This window comes from Onychostoma macrolepis, chromosome 02 (assembly GCF_012432095.1).
Source record: "Onychostoma macrolepis isolate SWU-2019 chromosome 02, ASM1243209v1, whole genome shotgun sequence".
NCBI lineage: Eukaryota > Metazoa > Chordata > Actinopteri > Cypriniformes > Cyprinidae > Onychostoma > Onychostoma macrolepis.
The window spans coordinates 28,845,959-28,873,594 of NC_081156.1; the positions used below are offsets into that span (position 1 = coordinate 28,845,959).

The 27,636-nt window shown below is 37.3% G+C and overlaps 2 protein-coding genes across 3 annotated transcripts; both read left to right on the plus strand.

Annotated features, from left to right (window-relative positions):
- Window positions 1–5,209: 5,209 nt before the first annotated feature.
- si:ch211-66k16.27 (NACHT, LRR and PYD domains-containing protein 1b allele 3) lies at window positions 5,210–25,021 on the plus strand. 2 transcript variants are annotated; one of them, XM_058764104.1, is made up of 4 exons: window positions 5,210–5,376; window positions 17,641–17,882; window positions 17,972–18,028; window positions 24,889–25,021. In XM_058764104.1, exons 1-4 carry the CDS (start codon window positions 5,334–5,336, stop codon window positions 24,901–24,903), a joined length of 357 nt encoding a protein of 118 aa, XP_058620087.1. In that variant the 5' UTR covers window positions 5,210–5,333; the 3' UTR covers window positions 24,904–25,021. The 2 variants fall into 2 exon arrangements, with proteins under 2 accessions (XP_058620087.1, XP_058620078.1); XM_058764095.1 differs by lacking the exon at window positions 24,889–25,021 and adding an exon at window positions 18,925–20,123.
- On the plus strand, window positions 24,939–26,786 carry LOC131532429 (guanylate-binding protein 4). Its single transcript, XM_058764082.1, has one exon. It carries the CDS (start codon window positions 25,076–25,078, stop codon window positions 26,084–26,086), a length of 1,011 nt encoding a protein of 336 aa, XP_058620065.1. The 5' UTR covers window positions 24,939–25,075; the 3' UTR covers window positions 26,087–26,786.
- The last annotated feature ends 850 nt before the right edge of the window (window positions 26,787–27,636 follow it).

A 27,636-nucleotide genomic window follows, 5' to 3' on the forward strand; every position in this document is an offset into this window, starting at 1 on the left:
AGAGCAAGCCATACTGCTAGCAACTCGAGGCAGCTGATATGCCACTGCAGCTGGGGCCCTGTCCAGAGCCCCGACGCTGCACGCCCGTTGCACATGGCCCCCCCCCCAGCCCATTGCGGAGGCATCTGTTGAGACAACAACATGCCTGGACACTTGCACTAGGGGAACTCCTGCCCGAAGAAAGGCAAGGTCTAACCATGGGCTGAAAGTCTGGCGGCAGGACAAGGTGACTGGAACCCGGTACGTGCCGTTTTGCCATGCCCATCTCGGGACTCGGTCATGAAGCCAACGCTGAAGCGGTCTCATATGAAGCAATCCGAGCGGCGTGACAGCGGCTGTGGATGCCAAATGCCCCAGGAGCTTCTGAAACCGTTTCAGTGGAACCGCCCTCCTGCGCTTGTATCAACATTCTGAACGGGAGCTAGTGAAGGGCCGGTTCAGAACGTGCAGGTCCAAGATTGGTCGTAACCCACCACCTTTCTTGGGTACAATGAAGTAAGGGCTGTAGAACCCCGACTTAATTTCGGCTGGAGGGACCGGCTCTATCACGTCCTTCGCCAGCAGGACCGCGATTTCCGTTCGTAGAACAGGAGCATCCTTCTTCAGCACCGAGGTGAACCGAATGCTGCTGAACTTGGGAGGACGCCAGCATGAAACTTAGCTTGCATGTAACTTGAACTCTTCTCAAATACAGCTATTGAGTATTTGTTCTTAAAATTTTGTCATGTATGTGACAGTAACATTACATTCTTTTTTACATATTCTTTTTTGAATATGTAAAAATGTATTTTAAAACATGCTTTTATTAAATATGTTTTACAAATATATTTTTATATATATATTTTTTAAATAATTAATGATGTGTACATTTTGCACATGATTTTTAAACAATTTGTCCTTTTCTGTATCTTGGACACATTTTGATTTGTCATTGAACTATATTTCATGTTTATGAAACAACTTACAATAAAGGGTCAGTTTTTGTATATTCTAAATGATTTTTGTTTATGACATCAGGTTGACAGTTGACTACCTCTACGACGTTGGAGATTTGATCCAGATTCTTGGTGAATCAAAAATCTTGAGAAAACTGAAGTAATTTTAATAGAAAATATCTTACTTCCAATAGGGTCTTAGGAAATGGCAATCATTTTCATTCTGAATGTAGTGTTTTAACATTATTTTTTGTATTTTATAACATAAATATCACAATCCAATAATTTATTAGTTGTTTTAACATCTTAAAATTATCTTCTTACTTTTAAGTTTCAAAATAAGTAACGTTTGTTACAACCCGAATTCCGGAAATGATGGAACGTTTTTAAATTTGAATAAAATGAAAACTAAAAGAATTTCAAATCACATGAGCCAATATTTTATTCACAATAGAACATAGATAACATAACAAACGTTTAAACTGAGAAATTTTAAAATTTTATGCACAAAATGAGTTCATTTCAAATTTGATACCTGCTTTTCAAAACAGTTTGAAGACATCTGGGCATTGAGGTTATGAGTTTCTGGAGTTTTGGTGTTGGAATTTGGTCCCATTCTTGCCTGATATAGGTTTTCAGCTGCTGAAGAGTTCGTGGTCATCTTTGAAGTAATTTTGTTTAATAATGCGCCAAATGTTCTCTATAGGTGAAAGATCTGGACCACAGGCAGGCTAATTCAGCACCTGGACTCTTCTACGAAGCCATGCTGTTGTAATAGCTGCAGTATGTGGTTTTGCATTGTCCTGCTGAAATACACAAGGCCTTCCCTGAAATAGACATCGTCTGGAGGGGAGCATATGATGCTCTAAAACCTTTATATATCTTTCAGCATTCATAGTGCCTTCCAAAACATGCAAGCTGCCCATACCGTGTGCACTTATGCACCCCCATAACATCAGAGATGCTGGCTTTTGAACTGAACACTGGTAACACGCTGGAAGGTCTCCCTCCTCTTTAGCCCGGAGGACACGGCGTCCGTGATTTCCAACAAGAATGTCAAATTTTAAATGACAGTCCATTTTAAATGAGCCTTAGCCCACAGGACACGGTGGCGCTTCTGGACCATGTTCACATATGGATTCCTTTTTACATGATAGAGCTTTAGTTGGCATCTGCAGATGGCACAGCAGATTGTGTTTACTGACAGTGGTTCCTGGGCCCATTTAGTAATGCCAATTACAGAATCATGCCGATATGTGATGGAGTGTTGTCTGAGGGCCGAAGACCACGGCCATCCAACAAAGGTCTTCGGCCTTGTCCCTTCTGCACAGAGATTTCTCCAGTTTCTCTGAATCTTTTGATGATGTTACACATTGTAGATGATGAGATTTGCAAAGCCTTTGCAATTTGACATTGAGGAACGTTGTTTTTAAAGTATTCCACAATCTTTTTACGCACTCTTTCACAGATTGGAGAGCCTCTGCCTCTCTAAGACATCCCTTTTATAGTTAATCATGTTACAGACCTGATGTCAATTAGCTTAATTAGTTGCTAGGTGTTCTCCCAGCTGAATCTTTTCAAAATTTCTTGCTTTTTCAGCCCTTTGTTGCCCCCTTGCCAACTTTTTTGAGACCTGTAGCAGGCATCAAATTTGAAATGAGCTCATTTAGTGGATAAAAGTGTAAAATTTCTCCATTTAAACATTATATTATGTTCTATTGTGAATAAAATATTGGCTCATGTGATTTGAAAGTCTTTTAGTTTTTATTTTATTAAAATTAAAAAAATGTCACAACATTTCCAGAATTCGGGTTGTATTTTATGTCTTTATTCTGACTGGTAGAATTCAAGAGGATGAATACAGTGCTGAGAGTCCCAAATGGTCACTTGACCTGTCAGTCACACATGAAGATGTCTTGTAAGAAACTATTGCACATACAATGTAATCTGTCTTACCAAGATGAAATAGTTTATTTTTCAGAACACAAGAAAAATAATTTGTAGTGAGTGTAAAGAGATGTCATCAACTGTTCCTTTGTGTCTCTGTTTCAGGTTGTCTTTGAGATCCTCAGAGAAGAATCCATCATTTCCAGCAGTCTTAAACATCAGTCTTACATGTCCACAATCAGAGATATCCAGCACTGACTGGACACTCTTCTTACAGAGACTCAGCAAGGCAGGAAAAGTAGCAGGTGTAAGAAAAATAATGATTTTTGTCATTAACTATTTATCTCATCAGTAGATTTCCTGTTATTAAAACATGTTGTGGTCAAATATATTTTTGCAGTTCTTCAGCTCTTGATGAGCATGTCAATTTGCTGCTGTCTTCATTTCACATTGTGGGTTTGAAGATGTTGGATCTGAAGTTGGTCATTCTGGTGTCCAGACCTGCACGTCTACAGCAGCTCAGGTAAGAGGATTTGCATAATTCAGTATTCTTAATTCTACAGTGGCCCCATATACAGGTGCATCCCAATAAATTAGAATGTCTTACAATATTTTAGAATCAATGGATTATTTACAAATGCACAACATGGTTACAGACCAGGACACTTCACAAGTACTGCTCTTATACACATGACAGACGAATGGTTAGCAACCCTAAATGATAAAAAATTGGTCGGTGCTGTCTTATTAGACTATACAGCAGCTTTTGATGTTACTGATCATGACATTCTTGTTGCTAAACTAAAATGTTATGGTTTTTCACTCACAGCTTTTGATTGGATTGGAAGTTATCTTTCTAATAGAAAGCAGAGAGTGTTTTATAATTGATCTTTCTCGGAGGCTAAAAATATCTACTGTGGTGTACCACAGGGTAGTTGTTTAGGTCCATTATTGTTTTCCATTTTTATAAATGATTTACCATATGTTGTTGGTAAGGCAAATATAGTTATGTATGCTGATGATTCTACAATGTTTTCCGCGGCACATACATTAACTGAGCTTCAGGAAAATTTAAGTGATGAGTTGTTAACAATTACGAAGTGGGTTCAAATTAATAAATTGATTTTAAATTTAGAAAAAACCAAATGTATTGTTTTTAGTAACAAAAATAGTATGACTAAAGCTGCTGATTTGAATTTATTTATTAACGGGGTATAGAACAAGTAACACATGTTAAGTTGGGTGTGATGCTTGACAATACGTTGTCCTGGTCCAAACATATAGATAATATAGTAAGTACTATGGGAAAAGGTATAGCGGTGGCCAGGAAATGTTTTGCATTTATCCCATCTTCACTTTTAAAAGATGTGGTACAGTCATTAGTTTTATCGCAACTTGAGTACTGCCCTATGGTATGGTCGAGTGCTTCGGAGAAACACCTAAAAAAACTTCAGATGGTTCAGAACAGAGCAGCCAGGTTAGTGCTTCATTATCAGTTTCGGGCCAATGTTAGTGATATGCATAGAAAGTTATCGTGGCTGCCGGTGAAGGTTAAATTACATTTACGATTGTTGGTATATTTTTATAAGGTATTCAAGTATATCATACTCCTTGTTATCATAAAGCTTGTTTATGTGGGACTTGGACATGATTAAAAAACACGTCAAGTGAGTAGGGATCAACTTTTTTTTACCGTGTCCATGAAAAAATTTGATGAAAAAGACTGTACTTTATCGAGGTTCTGTTGCTTGGATTATGGTTCCCATAAATATAAGAGAGTAACTGTACATATTTATTTCGAAGAAAATGTGAGGATATGCTTATAAATATGTAGATGTATATTTTTAAGTGCTGCTTCTGCTGACATGTATAGTTTGTGATGTGATAAGTCAATTTGTTTTTTGTTTTTTTTAATCTGTTTTGGATTGAGTTGAGGACCCCAGGAAGACTAGCAACCACTCTGTGGAAGCTAATGGGGATCCAAATAAACAATAAACAATAATCAAATAAATAACTGCAAAACAACAAGCTTTAAAAGACTTACTGCTGAAAATTAGATCACTTATCCTACTGTGAAATCCGTTTTCTTTCAGGTACATCACCAGTGTAAGCTTCATGTTGAATACTACTACATCACTCTTGTTAACGTAGTCCATACTTACAACGAAAATTTATCTTGACTTTATAGTGGTTATTTTGGGAAAACCAGTAGGCTACTTTAACTCACTCTACCCTACTCTATTTTAACATTGTGATATTAAACATGAGCTGCGATAGAACAGACACATCAAATCGACGTGATAGTTTTGTGCTGGTTAAGGTGTGACGCACGGATCACCTGGACCAATCATATCGTCTTTTACCTTAAACAAATCACTTTCGTTTTCTCCGACTAAAACCCACCTCATGTATGTGTTGCAACGAAGCGTTGAAAGAGGATAACATCGACAGTTTTATAATAATAATAATAAATATTAGATTATAATCTGAAATCGTGGGTTATCCACAAAAATGACCGAGAACAACCAAGAAGGGCAGCGGGAGCGATGCGAAGGTACGAACATTATACATACTGTATAATCAGGTCTGGTCTAGACTTATCTCTTTAAGCTATTATCATGAACAAAATTTGAATGTAAATTTACAATTTTTTTGTTTCAGAAATTTGATAGGCATAGATACGCACCCGATTCCTAGCCATTTCTAATATTCATTTGATTAATATGACTAAATATTATTAAATTGTAAAGAAATTCCAGGACCAGCTCCCTCTTAGGCCTAATATTTTCATCGGGTCAGTCGTAGAAAAACCTGATTGGTTGATAACTTTTGATGTTTAATCCAGGTGTGAAAATAATTAATATCTAGAGCACGGAGAGATTTGCGAGTGCACCGGACAAAGTTTGAGCGCGCACACGCACACTTTGAGCGAGAGGAGACATGTCCGGTTTTGTGCAAAAGTAAAGGAAATCCGCGAGCGAGCGAGCGGGAGATTCGCGCTCGCGCATTATATTAATCTACTATGGCGCTACAAAAATGCGCTCTCGACATTTGGCAGTAAAATAAGGCCATACACCGTCTCTAAAGTTACATGCGATATTGGTATACACTTTTCTAACTTCAATTGCATATGAGCAGAATGACTCACAGCAGGAGCGTAGCCAGAAAAGAGACTCTGGGTGTGCATCAGAAAAACTGGGTGTGCCACATTTACTGTCAGATTAATGTGCAAAAAAAAAAAAACACCAAGACTGTGTATTACTAACGTTACAGAACAGGCTGGGCTGATATAGCCTGTAAAAATAGTATAACATCTCTAATTACGTAGTCGGAATGAAAAGGTACATTTCTTTATTAAAGTTCATGTGGAGATGGCGAGTGCAGCGTCGCATTCGGCAACTTTATCTTTTCAGCCGACACTGACTGAGAAGAAATCACTAGTTTATTAACAAATAATTAAAATGTTTTCTTTTCCCTTTCCCCCAACAGATTCATAATCATTAGCCTACTTTTGCCATTGCAAGTTTTATACGTGTGCTTGAGCGCGGAATAGGCTATACGCCTATATATTAAAGGACGGTTAGTAGCCTGGGTTATTATATTAATCAATTTACGTGTGACTAGTGAAATCTTTAGTCGGGGACAGGCCTACTTGGCACAAGGAACCGATCCATTTTTAAAATAAAATTCGAAAAGTGCGCCTGCTAATCATGTCACGTTATATTGCAATGCACAAGTTATGAATGCGTAATAAGTCAAATGTTTTTATTTTATTTCATTTCTTATGGGTGCTATGGCAGTGCTTTGGTCTTTCTTGGGGGTGCTGAAGCATCTGCTCGCCCCTCCTTAGCGCCGCCCATGTTTATTACGATTAAAAAAATAATAATTCTGAATCTGTTTTTAGGCACCGGCACACCCTGGCACACCTGTGGCTACGCCCCTGACTTACAGTCATAAAAACAACTGTAAACGGTTCATCTAGGTGTGAACTATAATGCACACCTTTTACATTTGAGATATTTATTAAAATAAACTGTAAATCATATGTAAAAATAGTTATTTTTCACTACCTAATGGTCTCAAATGCAAAGTATGCCATAATTTAAACCTCAATAGCATTTGAGCAGAATGGCTTACAGTCATAAAAACAACTGTAAACGGTTCATCTAGGTGTCAACTATAATGCACACATTTAACATTTTTCATATTTATTAAAATAAACTGTAAATCATTTGTTAAAAATTTAATTTTTTCAGTACCGAATGGGCTCAAATGCAAATTTAAAGCTCAATAGCATTTGAGCAGAATGACTTACAGTCATAACACAAACTGTAAACTGTTCATCTAGGTGTCAACTATAATGCGCGCCTTTTACATGTTTTATATTTATTAAAATCTACTGTAAATGATATGTAAAAATTGCTATTTTTCACTACCGAATGGACTCAAACGCAAAATATGCCATAATTTAAAGGTCAATAGCATTTGAGGGGAATGACTCGGCCTCGGTCAGGGAGTAATACAGATGGCAGTGGGAGGACTCGCGGGAAGCAAACATGTCCACCTGAGCTTCCCCGAATCGACTCCAGATTATCCGAATTGTCTCTGGATGGAGTCACCATTCTCCAGAGAACGTGAGCTGTCGTGAGAGCGCATCGGCTGCACGATTGAGCTCCCCTGGAATGTGTACGGCGAGCAGCTATTTGAGCCGCGTCTGACTCCAGAGGAGGAGATGGTGCGCGATCTGTGACATGCGGTGTAATCGTAGACCTCCCTGCCGATTGATGTACAAGACAGCTGCAGTGTTGTCCGTGCGATACAACATGTGTTTGCCTTGCCACCGTCCTGCCTGGGCATGCTTGTTGGTGAGATGTGCCATCATACTCACCGAGTCTAACTCCACACCGAAAAAAGAGATTCTCTGCACAGGGGAGAGTTTGCTCTTTTCCCAGTTGACCCGAAGCCCCAACTGGATGAGGTGCCAGAGCACCAGGTCCCTGTGATCGCACAACTGCTCTAGCGACAGGGCCATGATGAGCCAGTTGTCGATGTAGTTAAGGATCCTGATGCCCACCTCCCGTAGCGGGGCAAGGGCGCCCTCCGTGACCTTCGTAAAGACACGGGGGGTCAGAGACAGCCCGAAGGGGAGGCACCGGAGCAGATCGCAGTTGTGAGCCGCGTCCTGCTCTGAGAAACCAATCGTGCAGCTGCGAGGGCTCGGGACTGGGCGGACTGTTGACCTGCAGCCTGATACTCACGGCTGCCTGAGCAAGCATGGCCCTCAACTCCAGGTCCGATTTGGTGGTGGTGACAACAACCGAGGGGGGCAGCCCCGCCGAATCTTCATCCTTGGAGGACGATAGCCCATCCCCTGATGCTGTAATCGACATTTGATCTTGCGGGGCGCACCAAATGAAATGCTGGAAGCCGCTCGAGACGGGCCAGCGAAATCACTCGGGAACCAAACGGGACCTTCACTGCTTGAGGAATAAGAGGTCCGTGGGGACGTACCCGGCATAAAAGCTCTTATTGTGACCCTCAGATCTCCCAGAGCGCCAGCTGGCGGTCCTCTGCTCGAGCCAGAGAGACCGGGATGGGTGGCGGCAGAGGGTGCCACTCTTCACAAAAGTTTGAAGAGTGGATGCACCTGCCGCCTATTTATACCCGTATGCACGGGGAGTGACTCAGGTATGCAAAATCCACTAGCCAAATTTCACTGGTGTTTTCTCTTAAAGTCAGAGATGATTGGGGCTCCCAAGTGAACCCCTCATAATGTCGTCACGACATAACTCGTAGTGACCGACAGATAGGGAATTGTAAATCATATGTAAAAAAAAAATGCTATTTTTACAGTATAGAATGGGCTCAAATGCAAAATATGCCATAGTTTAAAGTTCAATAGCATTTGAGGAGAATGACTTGGAGTCATTATAGTTGACACCTAAATGAACAGTTTACAGCTTGTGTTATGATTGTAAGTAATTCTGCTCGAATGCTATTGAACTTTAAATTATGGCATATTTTGCATTTGAGTCCATTCGGTAGTGAAAAATAGCAAATTTTACACATGATTTACAGTATATTTTAAGTATAAAAAAATGTAAAAGGTGTGCATTATAATTGACACCTAAAAGAACAGTTTACAGTTGTTTTTATGACTGTAAGCCATTCTGCTCAAATGCTATTGAGCTTTAAATTATGGCATATTTTGCATTTGAGCCCATTCGGTAGAGAAAAATAGCAATTTTTGCATATGATTTACAGTATATTTTAATAAATATAAAACATGTAAAAGGTGCGCATTATAGTTGACACATAGATGAACAGTTTACAGTTTGTGTTATGACTGTAACTCATTCTGCTCAAATGCTATTGAGCTTTAAATTTGCATTTGAGCCCATTCGGTACTGAAAAAATAAAATTTTTAACAAATGATTTACAGTTTATTTTAATAAATATGAAAAATGTTAAATGTGTGCATTATAGTTGACACCTAGATGAACAGTTTACAGTTTGTGTTATGACTAAGTCATTCTGCTCAAATGCTATTGAGGTTTAAATTATGGCATACTTTGCATTTGAGCCCATTCGGTAGTGAAAAATTGCTATTTTTACATATGATTTACAGTTTATTTTAATAAATATCTAAAATGTAAAAGGTGTGCATTATAGTTGACACCTAGATGAACCGTTTACAGTTGTTTTTATGATTGTAAGTCATTCTCCTCAGATGCTATTGAGCTTTAAATTTGCATTTGAGCCCATTCGGTATTGAAAAATAGCAATTTTTACATATGATTTACAGTAGATTTTAATAAATATCAAAAATATAAAAGGTGCGCATTACAGTTGACACCTAGATGAACAGTTTACAGTTTGTGTTATGACTGTAAGTCATTCTGCTCAAATGCTATTGAGCTTTAAATTTGCGTTTGAGCCCATTTGGTATTGAAAAAAACTGAATTTTTAACAAATGATTTACAGTTTATTTTAATAAATATAAAAAATATAAAAGGTGTGCATTGTCGTTGACACCTAGATGTACAGTTGTTTTTATGACTGCAAGTCATTCTGCTTATATGCTATTGAAGTTAGAGAAGTGTATACCAATATCGCATGTAACTTTAGAGACGGTCCCTAAATATGCAAATATCGAACATCAAGCCAACTTTATGCCAGTTGTGTATCTGCACATAGTACGCTTTACAATTTTGTCTTATCACTATCTTGGTACCTTAAGTAACATCTGTATTAAGCCTTATGTCCCTCTTCAAGTTCGCTAATTCACAAGCCGAGTGAGAATCATACTCGTTAAGGTGATGTTAAATGAACCAAACAAAATCAAAACTTTCAAAAACACGCAACAATAGAATTCTTTTACTGAGTGACAGGCAGTGGCTAATTGGTGACATTACTAATAGATTTAATATCCCACGTCTTCTCGTCATCTCCGCGACTTGCTTCCTTTGTTTTTACACAGAGAAAAGGTAAAAAAAACATACTGCACTGTCCAGTTTTCTCTCAGAACGAGTACCGGAGTTACTTTTGCCATTCTTGATGCAGCATGAATGACATACAATTTCACAATCACGACAGAAAATCAAAAACTGCCCTAAACTCAATAGCGGAGAGGCAGCGCGATCCTCTCAGTATGGCAGAAAAACAAAGCAGTTTCCCAGAACTCTATGTGGCGTGACGTCAGCTTCACATTCTTTGCCTGCACACAAGCTAGTCCCTGCGTTCCATTCGGAAGGGCTCATCCCTATGCCCTAATTCTTTCAAAGGGTTTACCCTCCGGAGTGAGAGCTTTGAAGGGTTGAAGGGTGTAGGGGACCAAACAACTGTTTCTTGAAATGCCCTTCTGCGTCATCACCCCATGCCCACACGGATGCACTGTCATCATGGAAAGAATAGCGCAAAGGATCATGGGGGCCCGAAGTGTCCATCAGTTGTACCCCAGTTGTACCCTTCGAAATCCTTCATTCCGAAGGGCCCTTTGAAGTAGCCAGTTTTGAGCACTTCGATTTGGAATGACCCTTCAATATGGCGGCCAGGATTGTTTTCACTCAGTCTGGAGTGCCCTTCGGAGAGCGATATATCCCGTTTGGAACGCACTGAGTATCAAACCCTGTTTAAAGGTGTAGTTCACCCAAAAACCCACATGTTGTTTCAAACCTGTATGAATTTCTTTCTTCTTTTTAACACAAAATAAAACATTTTGAAGAATGTTGGTAACAAAACTGTTGCTGGTAGCCACTGCTCCATAGTATTTTTTTTCCATGCCATACAATTGTGTACCTATATATCAACTGTTTGGTTACCCGCATTCTTCAAAATATCTTTTGTGTTCAGCTGAAGAAAGAAACTCTTTTGGAAAAACTTGAGGGTGAGTGTGGGTCAGTTATGACAGTGTTTTAATGTTTGGGTGAACTATGCATGTTTCTTCCAAGATCAAATAAGATTGACCACCTACCAAACTGTCCACAATGTTTAAAGGTGCTGTATGTAGGACTGACACAGAGTGGTTGAACCAAGTGTATTGCAGTCCAAATTCAAAATATTGGAGAGGGTTTTTTTCACCCGGCCCCTCCTCCTCAGGGCACATGACGATGAACGGAATGAAATGCGCTGTGTTTTCCGCCAACTGGCAACCCGGGGTGCCGAAATACAATTGGGTAAACTGGCATGCGGGCGGGTTTCACAAACCGACATTCCCGCCCGGAACGCACATTTTCAAAGGAGAATAACTGACTGTAGCATTGTTTTTCAGATAAACAAGTATGTTAACTTAGCATGTTTCATAAATATCTGCAAACATATGGTATTTTTATGCTTTAGTAGAGTCAAAACTACCCAAAAGCTACCCAACTGGGACCCAGCTAATTTTGTCTTCAGTTTCCATGGTGGCCCTACATGGGTTAGCCCAGACGGGCTGATGATGGGCCCATATGGGTTAACCAGGTAGCTCCCATTTAGTCCCTACATGAGTCTGCCTACATGGGTTAGTGATGGGACCCAACTAGGTCTTATGTAGGTATCTTATGGGCCACAACGGGTATTCACATGGGCTAATATATTTGTCTGCTTGGGTTACCTTATTTTTACAGTAAACCCCTAAACACAAACATTACATTAAATTCACTAAAATGATAAAGGTATTCAATAAACAGAAACCAGTAGTTCATGCTTATAAGTAAAGTTTATTTGGAATAATTTAAACATGACTATCATAACTTGTACATTTATAACTTTATAAAACATGTATCTAAAAACAGTTAATTTTGAGTTCCTGGAAAAACTATATTTCTTTTAAAAACTTCATAACTTTTATTCTGAATGCTTTAAGCAATGTTTCGTTGGAATAATTTGAACGTAACCATTACAACTTGTATATTTACAACTTTACAAAACATAAGTATCTTAAAAAAAAAGTTAAAGTGAAGCTCCTGACAAACATTATTTGCCATAACTTGAATCGTTTGTATATGCATATCTGAAAACTCTAAAAATACATTTCACAAACAATCAAACAAACCAACCAACAGTGCAGCTCCTCACTCCTCTGTCCTCGCTCTCCCAACGGCCCTTTGAAAAGACAACAATTAATCAACCACTGTGCCACTTTTTCAGTTAAAACTGATGATTCTTGTCTTTTTAAAGATTGTATTTCCATTTAAAAATCAAGAATATATTAAGACTTGCCCATCTTGCTCTCCACTACGTGACCTCGCAGAACGGTTTCCTCCCGTCACCGATTAGCCACTTTGACACTGACTTTTCTGCTTCTTTTCTGGTAATTTGGTTTGTAAGAATTTTTTCAAGCTTCCTGTAAAACACAAAGAGCAAAGTTAGCTTAAATTCCATATTTAAGCCCTTGCAATAAATAAGCAGTCATCTCCATTTTTTTCAGGAAATACAATAAATGGTATCAGATATAATATTCCATCATAAACTAATTATTTATGTGTAAACAAGGGCACAGGGCAACATTTAAAGGCATAGTTCACACAAAAATTAAATGTCTCAGTTAATCACAAATGTCAAAATCTGTCCATTTGAAATTTTCTTTTAAACAATTATAATTTTTATCAGGAAAATATAGGTCTTTTTCATTGCCATTACAGTAAAATAACTGAACATGAACATAAGAGCCTGATAAAAATGATTTTAGAAGAACATTTCAGATGCTTTTTGCATCCGATGTCTTCATTTGTTCTTATTTTAGTATCACTTCACTTGTATTAGTGTACACTCTAAAAAATGCTGGGTTAAATACAACCCAGTGCTGGGTAAATATTGGACAGAACACATGCTGGGTTGTTTTCAATCAACAGTTGGGTTAAATTTTAACCCAGCCTTCTGGACAGTAACTCAACAGCTGGGTCTAAACAACCGAATCGCTGGGTTTGTCCATATTTTACCCAGCATTTTTTAGAATGTACTTGTCTTTAATAAAGTTTGAATTTTATTATTTATTATAAACTGAGTTTTGTGATCGCTACACCACAAATTAACAGTTACTTATCACTAAAATAAGCAGTACACCTGGTCCATATTCTCATAATTTGGGGTATTGTTTGTCCAAGTATGGACAATTATTTGCATACAATCAAACTCATTTTATTCCACTGATTTACGAAGAACAATCTCAACTCTAACGAATAACCTCTGTTTGCACATGAATGTTAATAATCCAACAGCAAGTAAACATACCTTATACAACCTCAAGCAGTTTGAGCCCCCAAAACTCTCGCTTTCCATGCCGGCCAACAAAATTGAACTCTCTTGATAAGGGGTGGTCCAAAACGAAGGCCATCATTCTTCTTGTGGCTTCATCCACAGTACTCCCTCCAATTTCTGCCACCACAGCAACCTAACGGAAAACAAGATTATCATTATTGGGGAGACAACATAAAAAATGTACCCAAATGATTGCAATTACATTTACCCCCAAATCGTGCAGCCATAGGTTAATCGATGGTGCACTGCTATTTTACGCTGGAAGTTGTAATCTACTGTGTGCATCGAGCCCATTCATACAAGTCTATTATTCACAATTTATATGGAACACTCCTATAATTTCTATGCAGTTACCACTGTAACAGATGTTTTATACTTGTACTACAATTGTGTTGCCTGTGGTACAAAAACATTCTGCCTCTATAGCAAAAAAGCTACAGGACTGTGAAAATGTCTTAGGCCACCATTATATTTGCTGTTTTGGAAATGGTATAATGACTATCTCAGAGTTTTTATTAGAATACAACCAAAATTTATGGAAATTTATAGGCAGTATTAAAAAAAACAGGAAGAAAACAAAATGGTGGCCCAAGGCTTCTGCACAGTACTGTAAGTGCAAAAACATTAACGTTCAGCCCTGTGAATCTGCTAAATGGTCATGTTAGAACTTACCACTTGTTTCTGGAATGTGGGGTCTGCCAATTTCCGCTCCACTGCATCAACATGACTGTCCGATTACTTTCTGTAAGAAAAATGCTTATTACTTAAAAAAATTAAAATTCTAATTTAGGCAAAAACATTTGTATAGTCATAACTAGGGCTGGGTATCGAGTTCGATAGCGGTTCCTGAACGATACTTTTTTCGATACCAATTTTATGAAATCAGTTTTAACAAGATTACATTATCTCAAAAAACTATTTTTTCAGCTTCTTGACATTTATATAGACTCAAAGCCTCATCTCCTGAGCCACTACACAAAGGAAAAAAATATATCCAACACAATAAATCAGTGCAAATAATTTTAATAAAGTTCAAATAGTTTTCAGTTCTGTTAGGCTACATTTACACTAGTGCATGTTCAATTTAAAACACATAGCTCAGACAGAATCATCATTTCTATTCATTTATTCTAGATTGTTAAAGACTTTAAGAAATTGAAAATCTTTATCCACTTTCATAATTCCGTGTTTTATTTTCTTTCACCATGTTTTATTGCTGTGAATACCTTACAGTTCCGTGTGTATATGATATGAGGCTAGTTTTTACTCAAATCAAACGGTAAAATACTCATGAAGTGACTCTCAGAGCAGTTCTGGAGATGCTGTTCATGTGTTTATATCCTCATTTAGTGAGACAGCAGATGCTGAAATCACCTTGTGCATCACGCACGCTTCGGTCTGTGTGTAGTAAACAAAACCGCACAATAGAGAGCAAAGTGCTCTGTACACTTTCGAGTCGCTCTCGCGGATGTCAAACACTGATCGATCTGCGCCACGTCGCTTCTAGTCGAACACACTAGTGCTTAGGGGTGGGCGCTATACCGGTATTAAAGTGACTACCGGTATTATGTTGATATAAATTTTGCTATACCGTGGATACCGTTACATATTCATGGATTTCATTGGATGGACAGACAAAGATTTTTTTACTCCTGTTACTGCTTCATCAGAGAGAGAAAGATGCCCCGCTTGATCAGACATAATTTAGAACCGGTTGCGATAGAGGCTATTTACACTAAGTGAAAATAGCAGTATTCTTTAGTTATATGCTAGTTACACAGTGCAAACAGCTTTAGATTCTATTTATTCTATGTTAAAATAGCAGGACCTCTGCATTGTAATACATTATAAAATAGTATGCAATAACTTATTGAGTGTAATTTTTTAAGTTTATTTCAAATTATTAAATGGATGCCACCTTATTGGGACAAAAGCTCTCCCTACACCTACCCTAACCCTACCCGATACTTTATGTTCAACTTTTTGATTATTTCCGTCATTTTTTATAAAAAATAAATGCTTTTCTGATGTGATTTGAAATTTAAAAATGGAGAAAAAAAGTTCACCAAAAGGCAGATTCGAACCCCAGTCGATCGTGTCAAAAGAACAATAGCACGCGCTTTACCATCTGCGCCACTGAATCTGACAATTGAGGATCGTCTTTTGCAAATTTGGCTATCCCAATTATATGTTTGTGGGTGCAGTTAGTGTAAATAGCCTCTTCCAACAACATGGCTATTTGCACTTAAATAGACACTCCGATTTTTTTTTTAATATTCCCAAAAATTAAACAGTTGCCCACAGAAAAAACAGGGGGTGCTGCAGCACCCTCAGCACCCCACTTCCAGCGCCCCTGAGCTGTAGTTAAACGCGATAAAACGAGTGGACTGGACAGAAACTCGTCAAAAATGCTCGCGTTTGCAGCGCACACTTCTTATCAGAAAAGGTTAAATAAAGTATTGTCTTTTGTTGTTATGGATTATGGTTTGTGTTACGTGTCTAAAGATTTCTTATGCATCTCACAACTATTAAATAATGTCTGTGTGCATGTAAAACAACAACTGACGATGTATATGCTTAAATCATCTGTAATAGGCTATATATTGTTGTGATTGATAGTGGCTGGACTTTCTAAGAACTTAGTAAGAAAGAATAATCAAATACAGAAAGTTCAAAATTAATTTCTAGAATCTTCCTTTAAATGTAGCTACTGTATATGTAAAGTATTGTAAATTTAACTTAAATATAATTTACAGGATGTATATACTTTAAAATAACTATTTGGCCATGATACATACATCTTCAAATAATATATCATCACATTGAATGTTTAACTTTTTGTATTTTGGCCCAGTTCACTCTCACATACCGTTAGCTGTAAAAATAGCCTGCTGAAGTTGAAATATATGTACATCTTCATGACTAGATAGACAAAATGAGTTTCTCTTTACTACTCGTTAGGTTTCTCTAACGAGTCACTCAATCTAGTTTGATGTCGTGGGGGATGGGATCTCGCGAGAAAGTTGTCAGCACAATTAAAGTGGCTGCATTTTTGTATTTTTTGCTAAATGTCAGTGGAAAATTGGGTAGAAATGCATGAGTGTTGGAATCATAGACTAAAAAAAAGGAGGGGAATTTTTAGATTTTGATTAAGTAATCCAAGTGTCAAAACAACAACAAAAATCATTTTAATGACACATATGTGCACTATATATCCATGTTATCACCCTATATGGGATTAATTATGTTTGCACTTGTATATTTGATAAAACAAATAGGATCCCATGTGTAGCCCATTTTGAGCCCATGCACACATTTCCCATTAATTACCCAACTGGGAACCACATGGGGAGCCCACCTGGGTTCACCCATGTGGGTCCTAGCTGGGTCACCCAAGTGGGCCCCAGATAAGATGCCCATTTTGAGCCCATGCCCACTCTGTACCCCTGTAGCCCATGTGAAACTCATGTGGGCCCCACATTAACGTGTTTGCTATGCTTAGGACTCCACATCATGCCCATTGGCTGGTTCAATCTGAAATATGTGCCTTTTAATGCTATTTGAGCATGAGGACTTTGGTCTTGGCCTTGCATGCCTGAAATAGCTGCCAGGAGGCATTGCAAATATGAGTGAACAGATTTTCCTTGAAAGAGACTTTGGGACTTTTTGTCCGGAAGACAGGATCACATCTTGAGGCTTCCTTTCAGGTGCATGCTTAAAACCCCCTGATTACCTGACTGGGCATGCCCTAAGCACTTCGCTTGCGCCAGCTTGGGAACAAAAACATGGCTGCATGGTCCTGCAATTACCTAGAATAATCATGTCCTGAGGTGGCTCTCTTTGTCCACTCTGATCTGAACTGGTTTGACTTGTTTGAGTACTGGGCTGTTTTATGCAAAAGATTATTTGCATAAAAGAGAGGTAAATAAGGTCTAGGTGGAAGTGGGAAGCTGTCCTGTACATGTCCTAGCTGTTTTTATGATCTTTATTATATTTTCTAACAAAACAAACAACAAAACTCCATGTTTTCATGTGTATTAAAGTTGCAGTATTATAAATTGTATTCATTTATCCCCAGAGGCCAGGTTTGTGGATAAAAACTCTGCAAAACTTATTCAAAGGGTTACTTCAGTGATGCCAATAGCAGATGAACTACACAGCAAGGGCATGATACATGACGAAAACTATGCAGCTATCAAAGCAAAAAAAACAGATCAAGATAAAATGAGAAAGCTCTTTGAATTATTAACATCTGAATGTCTCAAAAAAGCCTTTTATTATTTGCTGGAAAAAAATGAGAACACCTCTTCAAAGAACTGGGTAAGAGAACATTGTCATTTATGAAAGAGATTATGAGTATTACAGCTACAGGTGTAATCTATGATATGTACTGTGCTTAATGATAACAGGTGGTGTTAGCAGGAAACGCAAGCCTTCTGATCCTGAATGCTCAGTACCACGTAAAAGTGAGTTTACCTTGTTGTTATTAGTAGACAGTCCTTGTTGGAAAATATTTTGAAAAAGTCCCATGTTGATGGTACTGATAGTGGGACAATGTATATCTGCCAACTGTGAAAATGATTAAAAATATGAAGTAAAAATAAACTGACATATAGGCATATATTAAAAATAAATTTTAAAGCAATCAGAGTAAAAAGTTTGTCTGTATGAGGTGCCCTTGAGCAAGGCACCAAACCCCCAACTGCTCCCTGTGCGCCGCAGCATAAATGCCCACTGCTCTGGGTGTGTGTTCATGATGCGTGTGTGTTCACTGCTGTGGTTAAATGCAGAGCACAAATTCCGAATATGTAGGTAACCATACTTGGCCACATGTCACAGTGCTTACACACAAAATCAACCACAATATGGAGGAATATTCCATATATCTGACTTGAAAGTTTTCATATTGTATATGAAACAGTGTTCATAATACATCCATAATAGATTAATGAACATGAATGCTTACTTTTATAAACTGTAAAGAAGCTAATATAAAATATAGTGTAATGTATGAAGTATTTTTTTATGTGCAAGGATGTCATCATCAAAAACTGTTAATGTGTCTTCTTTGTCACATGACTTAATACTGAGACAAACACTGAACGAGACAACCCTAACTATAACAATGCTAGAAATTCTGCACCAGCAACAACGAACATTTTAAACAACATATTAATTGGTAAGAGATTTTGATGAATGAGAAAAACATTTGTCGGTCATAGGCCTATACGATGTATACAATTGTGCTTTACTGTAATTTATGTGTGGACACCACTAACTGTAAATATTAGCCTACATGTGTGCTTTATGTTGCTGATACCAGAACAAAGACCTAACATGGACAATGTTGTAACCAAAACAGAAAGAAAGGCCCCCGCACCCAAGAAGAAGAAAACTCCCGCACCCAAGAAACAGAAGAAAACCAACGCACCCAAAAAGAAAAGAAACTCTTAGAAAAGATGTGTTAAAAAATCACACACTTTATGTAATTTACAAATTTTGTGTCAATATTAAATAAAAATGTGTAGAAAAGAATAACCTCTTTTACACATATTTATGTGTATTTTAAAAATCAACACAACTTGTGTATTTACACACAGCATTTAAAACAATATGTGCTAAAGCTTTATGTGTAGTTTTTAAAGACCTCCATTATTTAAATTAGCTAGTGTGTGAACCAATAGGGACTAACTTTACCATAATCGCTTTATTATGTTAATCGACTAACCCTAGAGTCAAAACTGCTCGTCAAAACTACCTTGTACTCTGCGCTTCGGAGCCATGAAGCTTCGAAACCTTTGCAAATCTTTTTTTTTTTTTTAAAGAGTGGGTCGGATCACGTATCAAACTGAAACCACAGTCAATTAATCAATAATAATAGGCTGATTAAAAAACACTTTATAGGCACTTCTTGTTTAATGGTAGGCCTATTTATATAGACATATTAAAAAAATTCATAAACATATAAAATCAAATTGTTTTCTGCAAACTCCTCCAGATTCTTGTTCTGCATCTCCCCAAGTATCACTGTTGTGGTTTTCATGCTTCTTTACTGTATCATTTTTTAATAATTGCATACCAAAGTCATGACAAATGCTATTTACATTGCTATATAGACATATTTTAAAAATTCATAAAAATATCAAATCAAATTGTTTTCTGACAACTCCACCAGAAACTTGTTCTGCATCTCCCCAAGTACCACTGATGTGATTTTCATGTTGTTTTACTTTATCATTTTTTAATAATTGCATACCAAAATCATGACAAATTCTATTTGTTTTGCTATATGGACATATTTTAATAAAAAAAAAAAATTCATAAAGAAATATGAAATCAAATTGTTTCCTGACAACTCCGACAGATTCTTGTTCTGCGTCTCCCCAGGTACCACTGAGGTGATTTTAATGTTGTTTTACTGTATCATTTTTTAATAATTGCATACCAAAGTCAAGACAAATGCTATTTATTACCTCACTGTGTCACATATTTAAAAAATTCATAAAAATATAAAATCAAATTGTTTTCCGCAAAGTCCACCAGAATCTTGTTCTGCATCTCCCCAAGTACCACTGAGGTGATTTTCATGTTGTTTTACTGTATAATTTTTTTAATAATTGCATACCAAAGTGCTATTTACATTGCTGTATAGACATTTAAAAACTTCATAAAAATATAAAATCAAATTGTTTTCTGCAAAGTCCACCAGAATCTTGTTCTGCATCTCCCCAAGTACCACTGAGGTGACTTTCATGCTACTTTACTGTATAATTTTTTAATAATTGCATACCAAAATCATGACAAATGCTATTTGTATTGCTATATAGCCATTTTAAAAGTTCATACAAATATAAAATCAAATTATTTTCTACAAACTCCAACAGATTCTTGTTCTGCACCTCCCCAAGTACCACTGAGGTGATTTTCATGTTGTTTTACTGTATAATTTTTTAATAATTGCATACCAAAGTCATGACAAATGCTATTTATTACCTCACTGTATCACATATTTAAAAAATTCATAAAAAGATAAAATTATATTGTTTTCTGCAAACTCCACCAGAGTCTTGTTCTGCATCTCCCCAAGTACCACTGAGGTGATTTTCATGTTGCTTTACAGTATCATATTTTAATAACTGCATATTGGTGAAAACAATTTGATTTTATCCTTTTATTACTTATTATAAAATACCTAACTACATAATACTATTATTGTTAGAAATTGCAACAAAATAAAAAATAGAAATATAAACTTTTGAACTGCCGGGTTTCGTCTGGCCAGAACTGGCCCCCCGACTGAGCCTGGTTTCTCCCAAGGTTTTTTTTCTTCATTCTGTCTCAGAGGGAGTTTTGGTTCCTTGCCGCTGTCGCCTCTGGCTTTCTCAGTTGGGGACACTTAATTTCTAGCGATTATCGCCGATTTGATTGCACAGATACTATTTAAACTAAACTGAGCTAGACAATGACATCTCTGAATTCAATAATGAATTGCCTTTAACTGAAAATTGAGTGTTTAATCTTACCATTATACATTACTGACACTCTATCCTCCAATTTGATACTGTTAAGTGCTTTGACACAATTCTGTATTATTAAAAGCGCTATATAAATAAAGGTGATTTGACTTGACTTGATTAAAATATGTCTTTACAGTGAGGTAGTAAATAGCATTGGTCATGAGTTTGGTAGGCCTATGCAATTATTAAAAAGTGAAGCAACATGAAAATCACGACAGTGGTACATGGGGAGATGAAGAACAAGAATCTGGTGGAGTTTCCAGAAAACAATTTGATCTTATCTTTTTATGAATTTTTTAAATATGTCTATATAGCAATGTAAATAGCATTTGCCATGACTTTGGTATGCAATTATTTAAAACATTATACAGTAAAACAACAAGAAAATCACCTCAGTGGTACTTGGGGAGATGAAGAACAAGAATCTGGTGGAGTTTCCAGAAAGCAATTTGATCTTATCTTTTTATGAATTTTTATAACGTCTATATAGCAATGTAAATAGCATTTGTCATGATTATGGTATGCAATTATTAAAATATGATACAGTAAAGCAGCATGAAAATCACCTCTGTGGTACTTGGGGAGATGTAGAACAAGAATCTGTTGGGAGTTTGCAGAAAAGAAGTTGGTCATTGGTCATGAGTTTGGTAGGCCTATGCCATTATTAAAAAGTGAAGCAACATGAAAATCACGACAGTGGTACATGGGGAGATGAAGAACAAGAATCTGGTGGAGTTTCCAGAAAATAATTTGATCTTATCTTTTTATGAATTTTTAAAATATGTCTATACAGCAATGTAAATAGCATTTGTCATGATTTTGGTATGCAATCATTAAAAAATTATACAGTAAAACAATATAAACATCACCTCAGTGGTACTTGGGGAGATGCCGAAATAAGATTCTGGTGGACTTTGCAGAAAACAATTTGATTTTATATTTGTATGAATTTTTAAAATATGTCTATATAGCAATACAAATAGCATTTTACAAAAACATTTTACAAACCCATTGCAAGTGTTTTATTGAAAGTTTAATACACTGAATACAATTAAACAATAAAATAACATTAAATAAAAAGTGCCTGTATAATGTGTTTTTTAATCAGCCTATTATTATCGATTATTGCCTGTGGTTTCAGTTTGATACGCGATCCGACCCACTCTTTAAAAAAAAAAAAAAAAGAAGAACATGATGTGACTGCAGTGATCCATAGAGAAAGACTCCAATCGAATATTTAGCCTTCAGCTTCTCTGCAGTGAAGGGGTAGCTGTTTGAGACAAAAAGACACATGCAAGCAATCACTATGTGATGATCTTTCTCCTGTAGGAAATCTTTTCTCCTGTGCACTGATATTGGGTACCTTCCTGGTCATGTGGGACTGCAATGGCAGAGAGTCTTCTGCCTAATGAAAGATCAAAATAATGCTAAAATATAAACTAAAGTTTACAAACTAAAGAATGCTTGATTTGGTATGAATTAATGATTTAGTGTGAGTTTTATTGCAGTGCTTACCTGAATGGTGAACATAGAGAATGGTCCATCTTCTGATTGGTTCATTTGCTGTGTAATAAACATAATGTTAGACATCATCACTTATTTGATATAATGTTAGCAAATTTAGTTTGTAAGCTACATGGTCTGCACCCGTGGCTAGCACTTAACATTGCTAATCATTTCAAACTTTTAAATACTTTAGACATAAATAAAGAGCATTGCTAGCACCATTTCTTTATTGACAAAAACAGAGTACAATACAGAGTGCGGTCATATTTACCACTGCTTGGCGAAATTTTGCGAGCTAAATTCAGCCATTTGTGAAGGTGTCTTCACTCACGTCAGGTGAATAGGGTAAACATTTGAACAGACATCATCACACTTTCCCCAACTCAGTGCGTTAAGACAACGGTTTTCTAAATTGTTTAAATATGTTTATTTAATTACACAAAGACTTTGTATAATTAAACATGAATTTGCATGACATTTCTAGAACAAAAATCTGAACATTGTATAAAGCCTGTTTCAAACTTCATTGTTTCATTTCATTGGCATATTAGAGTTAGGAGTTTTTACATATACAGTGAGGAAAATAAGTATTTGAACACCCTGCTATTTTGCAAGTTCTCCCACTTAGAAATCATGGAGCGGTCTGAAATTGTCATCGTAGGTGCATGTCCACTGTGAGAGACATAATCTAAAAAAAAAAAAAAAAATCCAGAAATCACAATGTATGATTTTTGTAACTATTTATTTGTATGATACAGCTGCAAATAAGTATTTGAACACCTGAGAAAATCAATGTTAATATTTGGTACAGTAGCCTTTGTTTGCAATTACAGAGGTCAAACGTTTCCTGTAGTTTTTCACCAGGTTTGCACACACTGCAGGAGGGATTTTGGCCCACTCCTCCACACAGATCTTCTCTAGATCAGTCAGGTTTCTGGCCTGTCGCTGAGAAACACGGAGTTTGAGCTCCCTCCAAAGATTCTCTATTGGGTTTAGGTCTGGAGACTGGCTAGGCCACGCCAGAACCTTGATATGCTTCTTACAGAGCCACTCCTTGGTTATCCTGGCTGTGTGCTTCGGGCCATTGTCATGTTGGAAGACCCAGCCTCGACCCATCTTCAATGCTCTAACTGAGGGAAGGAGGTTGTTCCCCAAAATCTCGCAATACATGGCCCCGGTCATCCTCTCCTTAATACAGTGCAGTCGCCCTGTCCCATGTGCAGAAAAACACCCCAAAGCATGATGCTACCACCCCATGCTTCACAGTAGGGATGGTGTTCTTGGGATGGAACTCATCATTCTTCTTCCTCCAAACACGTTTAGTGGAATTATGACCAAAAAGTTCTATTTTGGTCTCATCTGACCACATGACTTTCTCCCATGACTCCTCTGGATCATCCAAATGGTCATTGGCAAACTTAAGTCGGCCTGGACATGTGCTGGTTTAAGCAGGGGAACCTTCCGTGCCATGCATGATTTCAAACCATGACGTCTTAGTGTATTACCAACAGTAACCTTGGAAACGGTGGTCCCAGCTCTTTTCAGGTCATTGACCAGCTCCTCCCGTGTAGTTCTGGGCTGATTTCTCACCTTTCTTAGGATCATTGAGACCCCACGAGGTGAGATCTTGCATGGAGCCCCAGTCCGAGGGAGATTGACAGTCATGTTTACCTTCTTCCATTTTCTAATGATTGCTCCAACAGTGGACCTTTTTTCACCAAGCTGCTTGGCAATTTCCCCGTAGCCCTTTCCAGCCTTGTGGAGGTGTACAATTTTGTCTCTAGTGTCTTTGGACAGCTCTTTGGTCTTGGCCATGTTAGTAGTTGGATTCTTACTGATTGTATGGGGTGGACAGGTGTCTTTATGCAGCTAACGTCCTCAAACAGGTGCATCTAATTTAGGATAATAAATGGAGTGGAGGTGGACATTTTAAAGGCAGACTAACAGGTCTTTGAGGGTCAGAATTCTAGCTGATAGACAGGTGTTCAAATACTTATTTGCAGCTGTATCATACAAATAAATAGTTAAAAATCATACATTGTGATTTCTGGATTTTTTTTTTAGATTATGTCTCTCACAGTGGACATGCACCTACGATGACAATTTCAGACCCCTCCATGATTTCTAAGTGGGAGAACTTGCAAAATAGCAGGGTGTTCAAATACTTATTTTCCTCACTGTATATGTAAAAGTGTAATAAGATAAAAACTTAAATGTTTAGCTGGAAAAGTGATGACATCTGATCAACGTATATGTTTCTCATACATTTATCATCTCATTTGTCATTATCATCTCTGTTCTAGGATGAACATCTCTGACTCTGAACCGTCTGGACTGAATCTTCAGCCGCTCCCAGTGTGTCAGTCTTGTGTTCACATTGTTGATTCTGATCAGTGGGTTCAGGTGGAGCCGTCAGTCTGTACAGATGAAGGAGGGTCAGAGTTCAGGATCAGCACCCCGGCGGGTTGATTCGAGTGCAGCAGGACCAGAATGCGATGGGTCTGTGCTGGTGACGTCACTCTCCAGTACCGTGCAGTAGATGGATGTTTCCTCAGAGCAGAGCTGGAGAGGCTTCAGTGTGAGCGAATTGGTCCTGTGATTGATGTGACAGTGATCTCAGGGAAACTGGAGGAGACTCATCTGCCTCATTACGCCTGTTTAGCAGAGTCTGACCCCTCTCTCAGAGATGCTGTGAAGCTCCTCAGCACAAGAGATGAAGGAATATCTTTACAATCTGTAGAGTTGACCCGTTATCATGCCAAAATAGTCCAACCATCCTTCTCTCTCATAACTCTAATCATAAATTTGTTCATAAAGTGCGAAAAACACTGTGATCTCCTTCTCTACATGCGGTGTAAAGAGCCTCTCATCCTTCACATCTACTTTTTTCCAGCGAATGATACTTGTTCAAGAGAAAAAGTTGAGCAGAGTGAAAAATCAAGTCTTTTGATCAGCCATCCCAGACCTGACAGACCATTTCGGTTGAAAACACCTCACCTTCTTGAGGTTCCTGGTGCATCTGTCCATCCCGTAGAGGGGATTTCATTTAGAACAGATATCGACCCAAACTTCTTCAAGGTCAAGCAACATCAGCATGATGATGTAAAAATGAATCTTATCAGAGAGGAGGACAGGACGTCTGTGTGGAAGGCTACAATATGGAAAGAAGAATTAGCCCCCGTAAATCCAAGGCAAGTCCAGGAAGAGCTGCATCTGTGTTCTGAGTTTGATAAAGCTCAGTTCTTTGAGAAACACAGATCAGCTCTCATTCAAAGGGTTAAAAATGTGAAGAGCATTGCAGATAAACTGCATGAGCAGAGAATAATTCATGAGGAACTATATTCTGAAATCACATATACTAATTTGACCAGTCAGAATAGCATGAGAAAGATCTGCTCCACAGTGCATTCAAGTGGTGTGATTGCAAGAGGTAAATTCATTGTGATTCTTCAGGAAGAAGAGCCCCATCTCTTTGAAGAACTGGTGCGTTCAGATTCTTAAAGACCTCTTAGTGAATATATTGCTTTAGATGGACAGATTATGCTAAATGATTAAATGGAACTGTTTAATGCTCGAATGCAAGATACATTGATTTCTGAACAGAACTGAAATATTAATTGAAAAACACATGGTCAGATTATCTGGCGATCACTGATTAGGTACTAATATTTTTGCAAACTGAATTATTCAAGTTACAGACAACACTCAAATGATCAGCTTAACTGTACGTAATCTCAAAAACATCTAGACTGCTTAAGTATATTTTGTTGTCTAATAAGATTGTTGAATAAGGTGAATGTAATTTTTTGGTCCAGTTTGACATGGAGGTACATTTATAGTTTAAACACTTCTTTTGTAAACTGAATTTTGACATTATAAATCATTTTAAAAAATTGTATTCACACATGCCCTAAAATAAATTGTGGTAACACTAACAAGGCAGCAACACAACAGAAAACGAACCGACAATAGAACAGCACATATAGCTAATAGGCCCCAGCTGAAAAAACAATAGAACCCTGCCCAAAACACAATAGAAAATGTAATGGTTTTAATGGTTTTAATGGGAATTGTATTGATTTTAATGGAAACTATAATGGTGTCTACTGGTATGTGATGGATTCTATTGGTGGGGTGTTAAATCCTATTGGAAAAATGCCCAAAACACACTACAAATAGGAATTTTGTAATGGTTTTAATGGGAATTGTATTGATTTTAATGGAAACCAATGGGATTTCTGTGATGATTTCTATTGGGCTTCTATTGTTTTGTTTTAGCAGCTGAAACTCCTGAGGCATAAACAAACAAAACAACCCTATGCATAGTATTTAGTAGACGGGTCATTCTTCAATTGGGGTGGCAAATGCATAATTTGCCATATCCATTAAAATGAAAGCTTAAGAAAATTTTGATTTTAAAGTAATTTCAATCAAACACTGGTGACACAGCCACTTATGTTATGTCTATGCCATTTTGAAGTAACACCACAGACGTAATATAACACCACAGACTTTATATTGCAAGTTACTATAGGCTCTGTGGTGTTATACCACAGACAAATTAGCCTAAATCCAGACTTTTCTAAAATGGAGGCTGCCATCATGATGATTTCAAGATCAGGGGACATTTTGGAAATATGAATAAGTATGTATTTATCAAAATTTTGATTAAAATATGTCTGCAAGTTATCAACATAACACCACAGACGTAATATAACACCACAGACACTAATAAAGTGCGACACATGATATTGTCAGAAATGTAGCTAAATTTAAGAAAATGAATAAGAAAGAATGTACTCCCCATGCACCCCTCAGATCAACCAGCACCTGCAATGACCTTTACATACAGGAAGTAGTCCAAATAGAATTCTCCCTTTTCTTAAAGGGGCTACATCCATTCCATTTTAACACCACAGACATGAATTTTGGGGACACAACTTTTTTCTTAAATATAACAAAACATGTATTTTTTTTTTAAAACAATTGAATAAAATTGTACATGTATATAATCCATATTCACAATATAACCACTTTATTTGTGTTAAAAA

Coding starts and splice junctions, on each gene's coding strand:
- si:ch211-66k16.27 (XM_058764095.1), top strand. CDS start 5,334: ATGACCGAGAACAACCAAGAAGGGCAGCGGGAGCGATGCGAAG. Junction 17,883..17,971: donor ACACCTCTTCAAAGAACTGG/GTAAGAGAACAT, acceptor TAATGATAACAG/GTGGTGTTAGCAGGAAACGC. Junction 18,029..18,924: donor ATGCTCAGTACCACGTAAAA/GTGAGTTTACCT, acceptor TAACCAAAACAG/AAAGAAAGGCCCCCGCACCC.
- LOC131532429 (XM_058764082.1), top strand. CDS start 25,076: ATGCGATGGGTCTGTGCTGGTGACGTCACTCTCCAGTACCGTGCAGTA.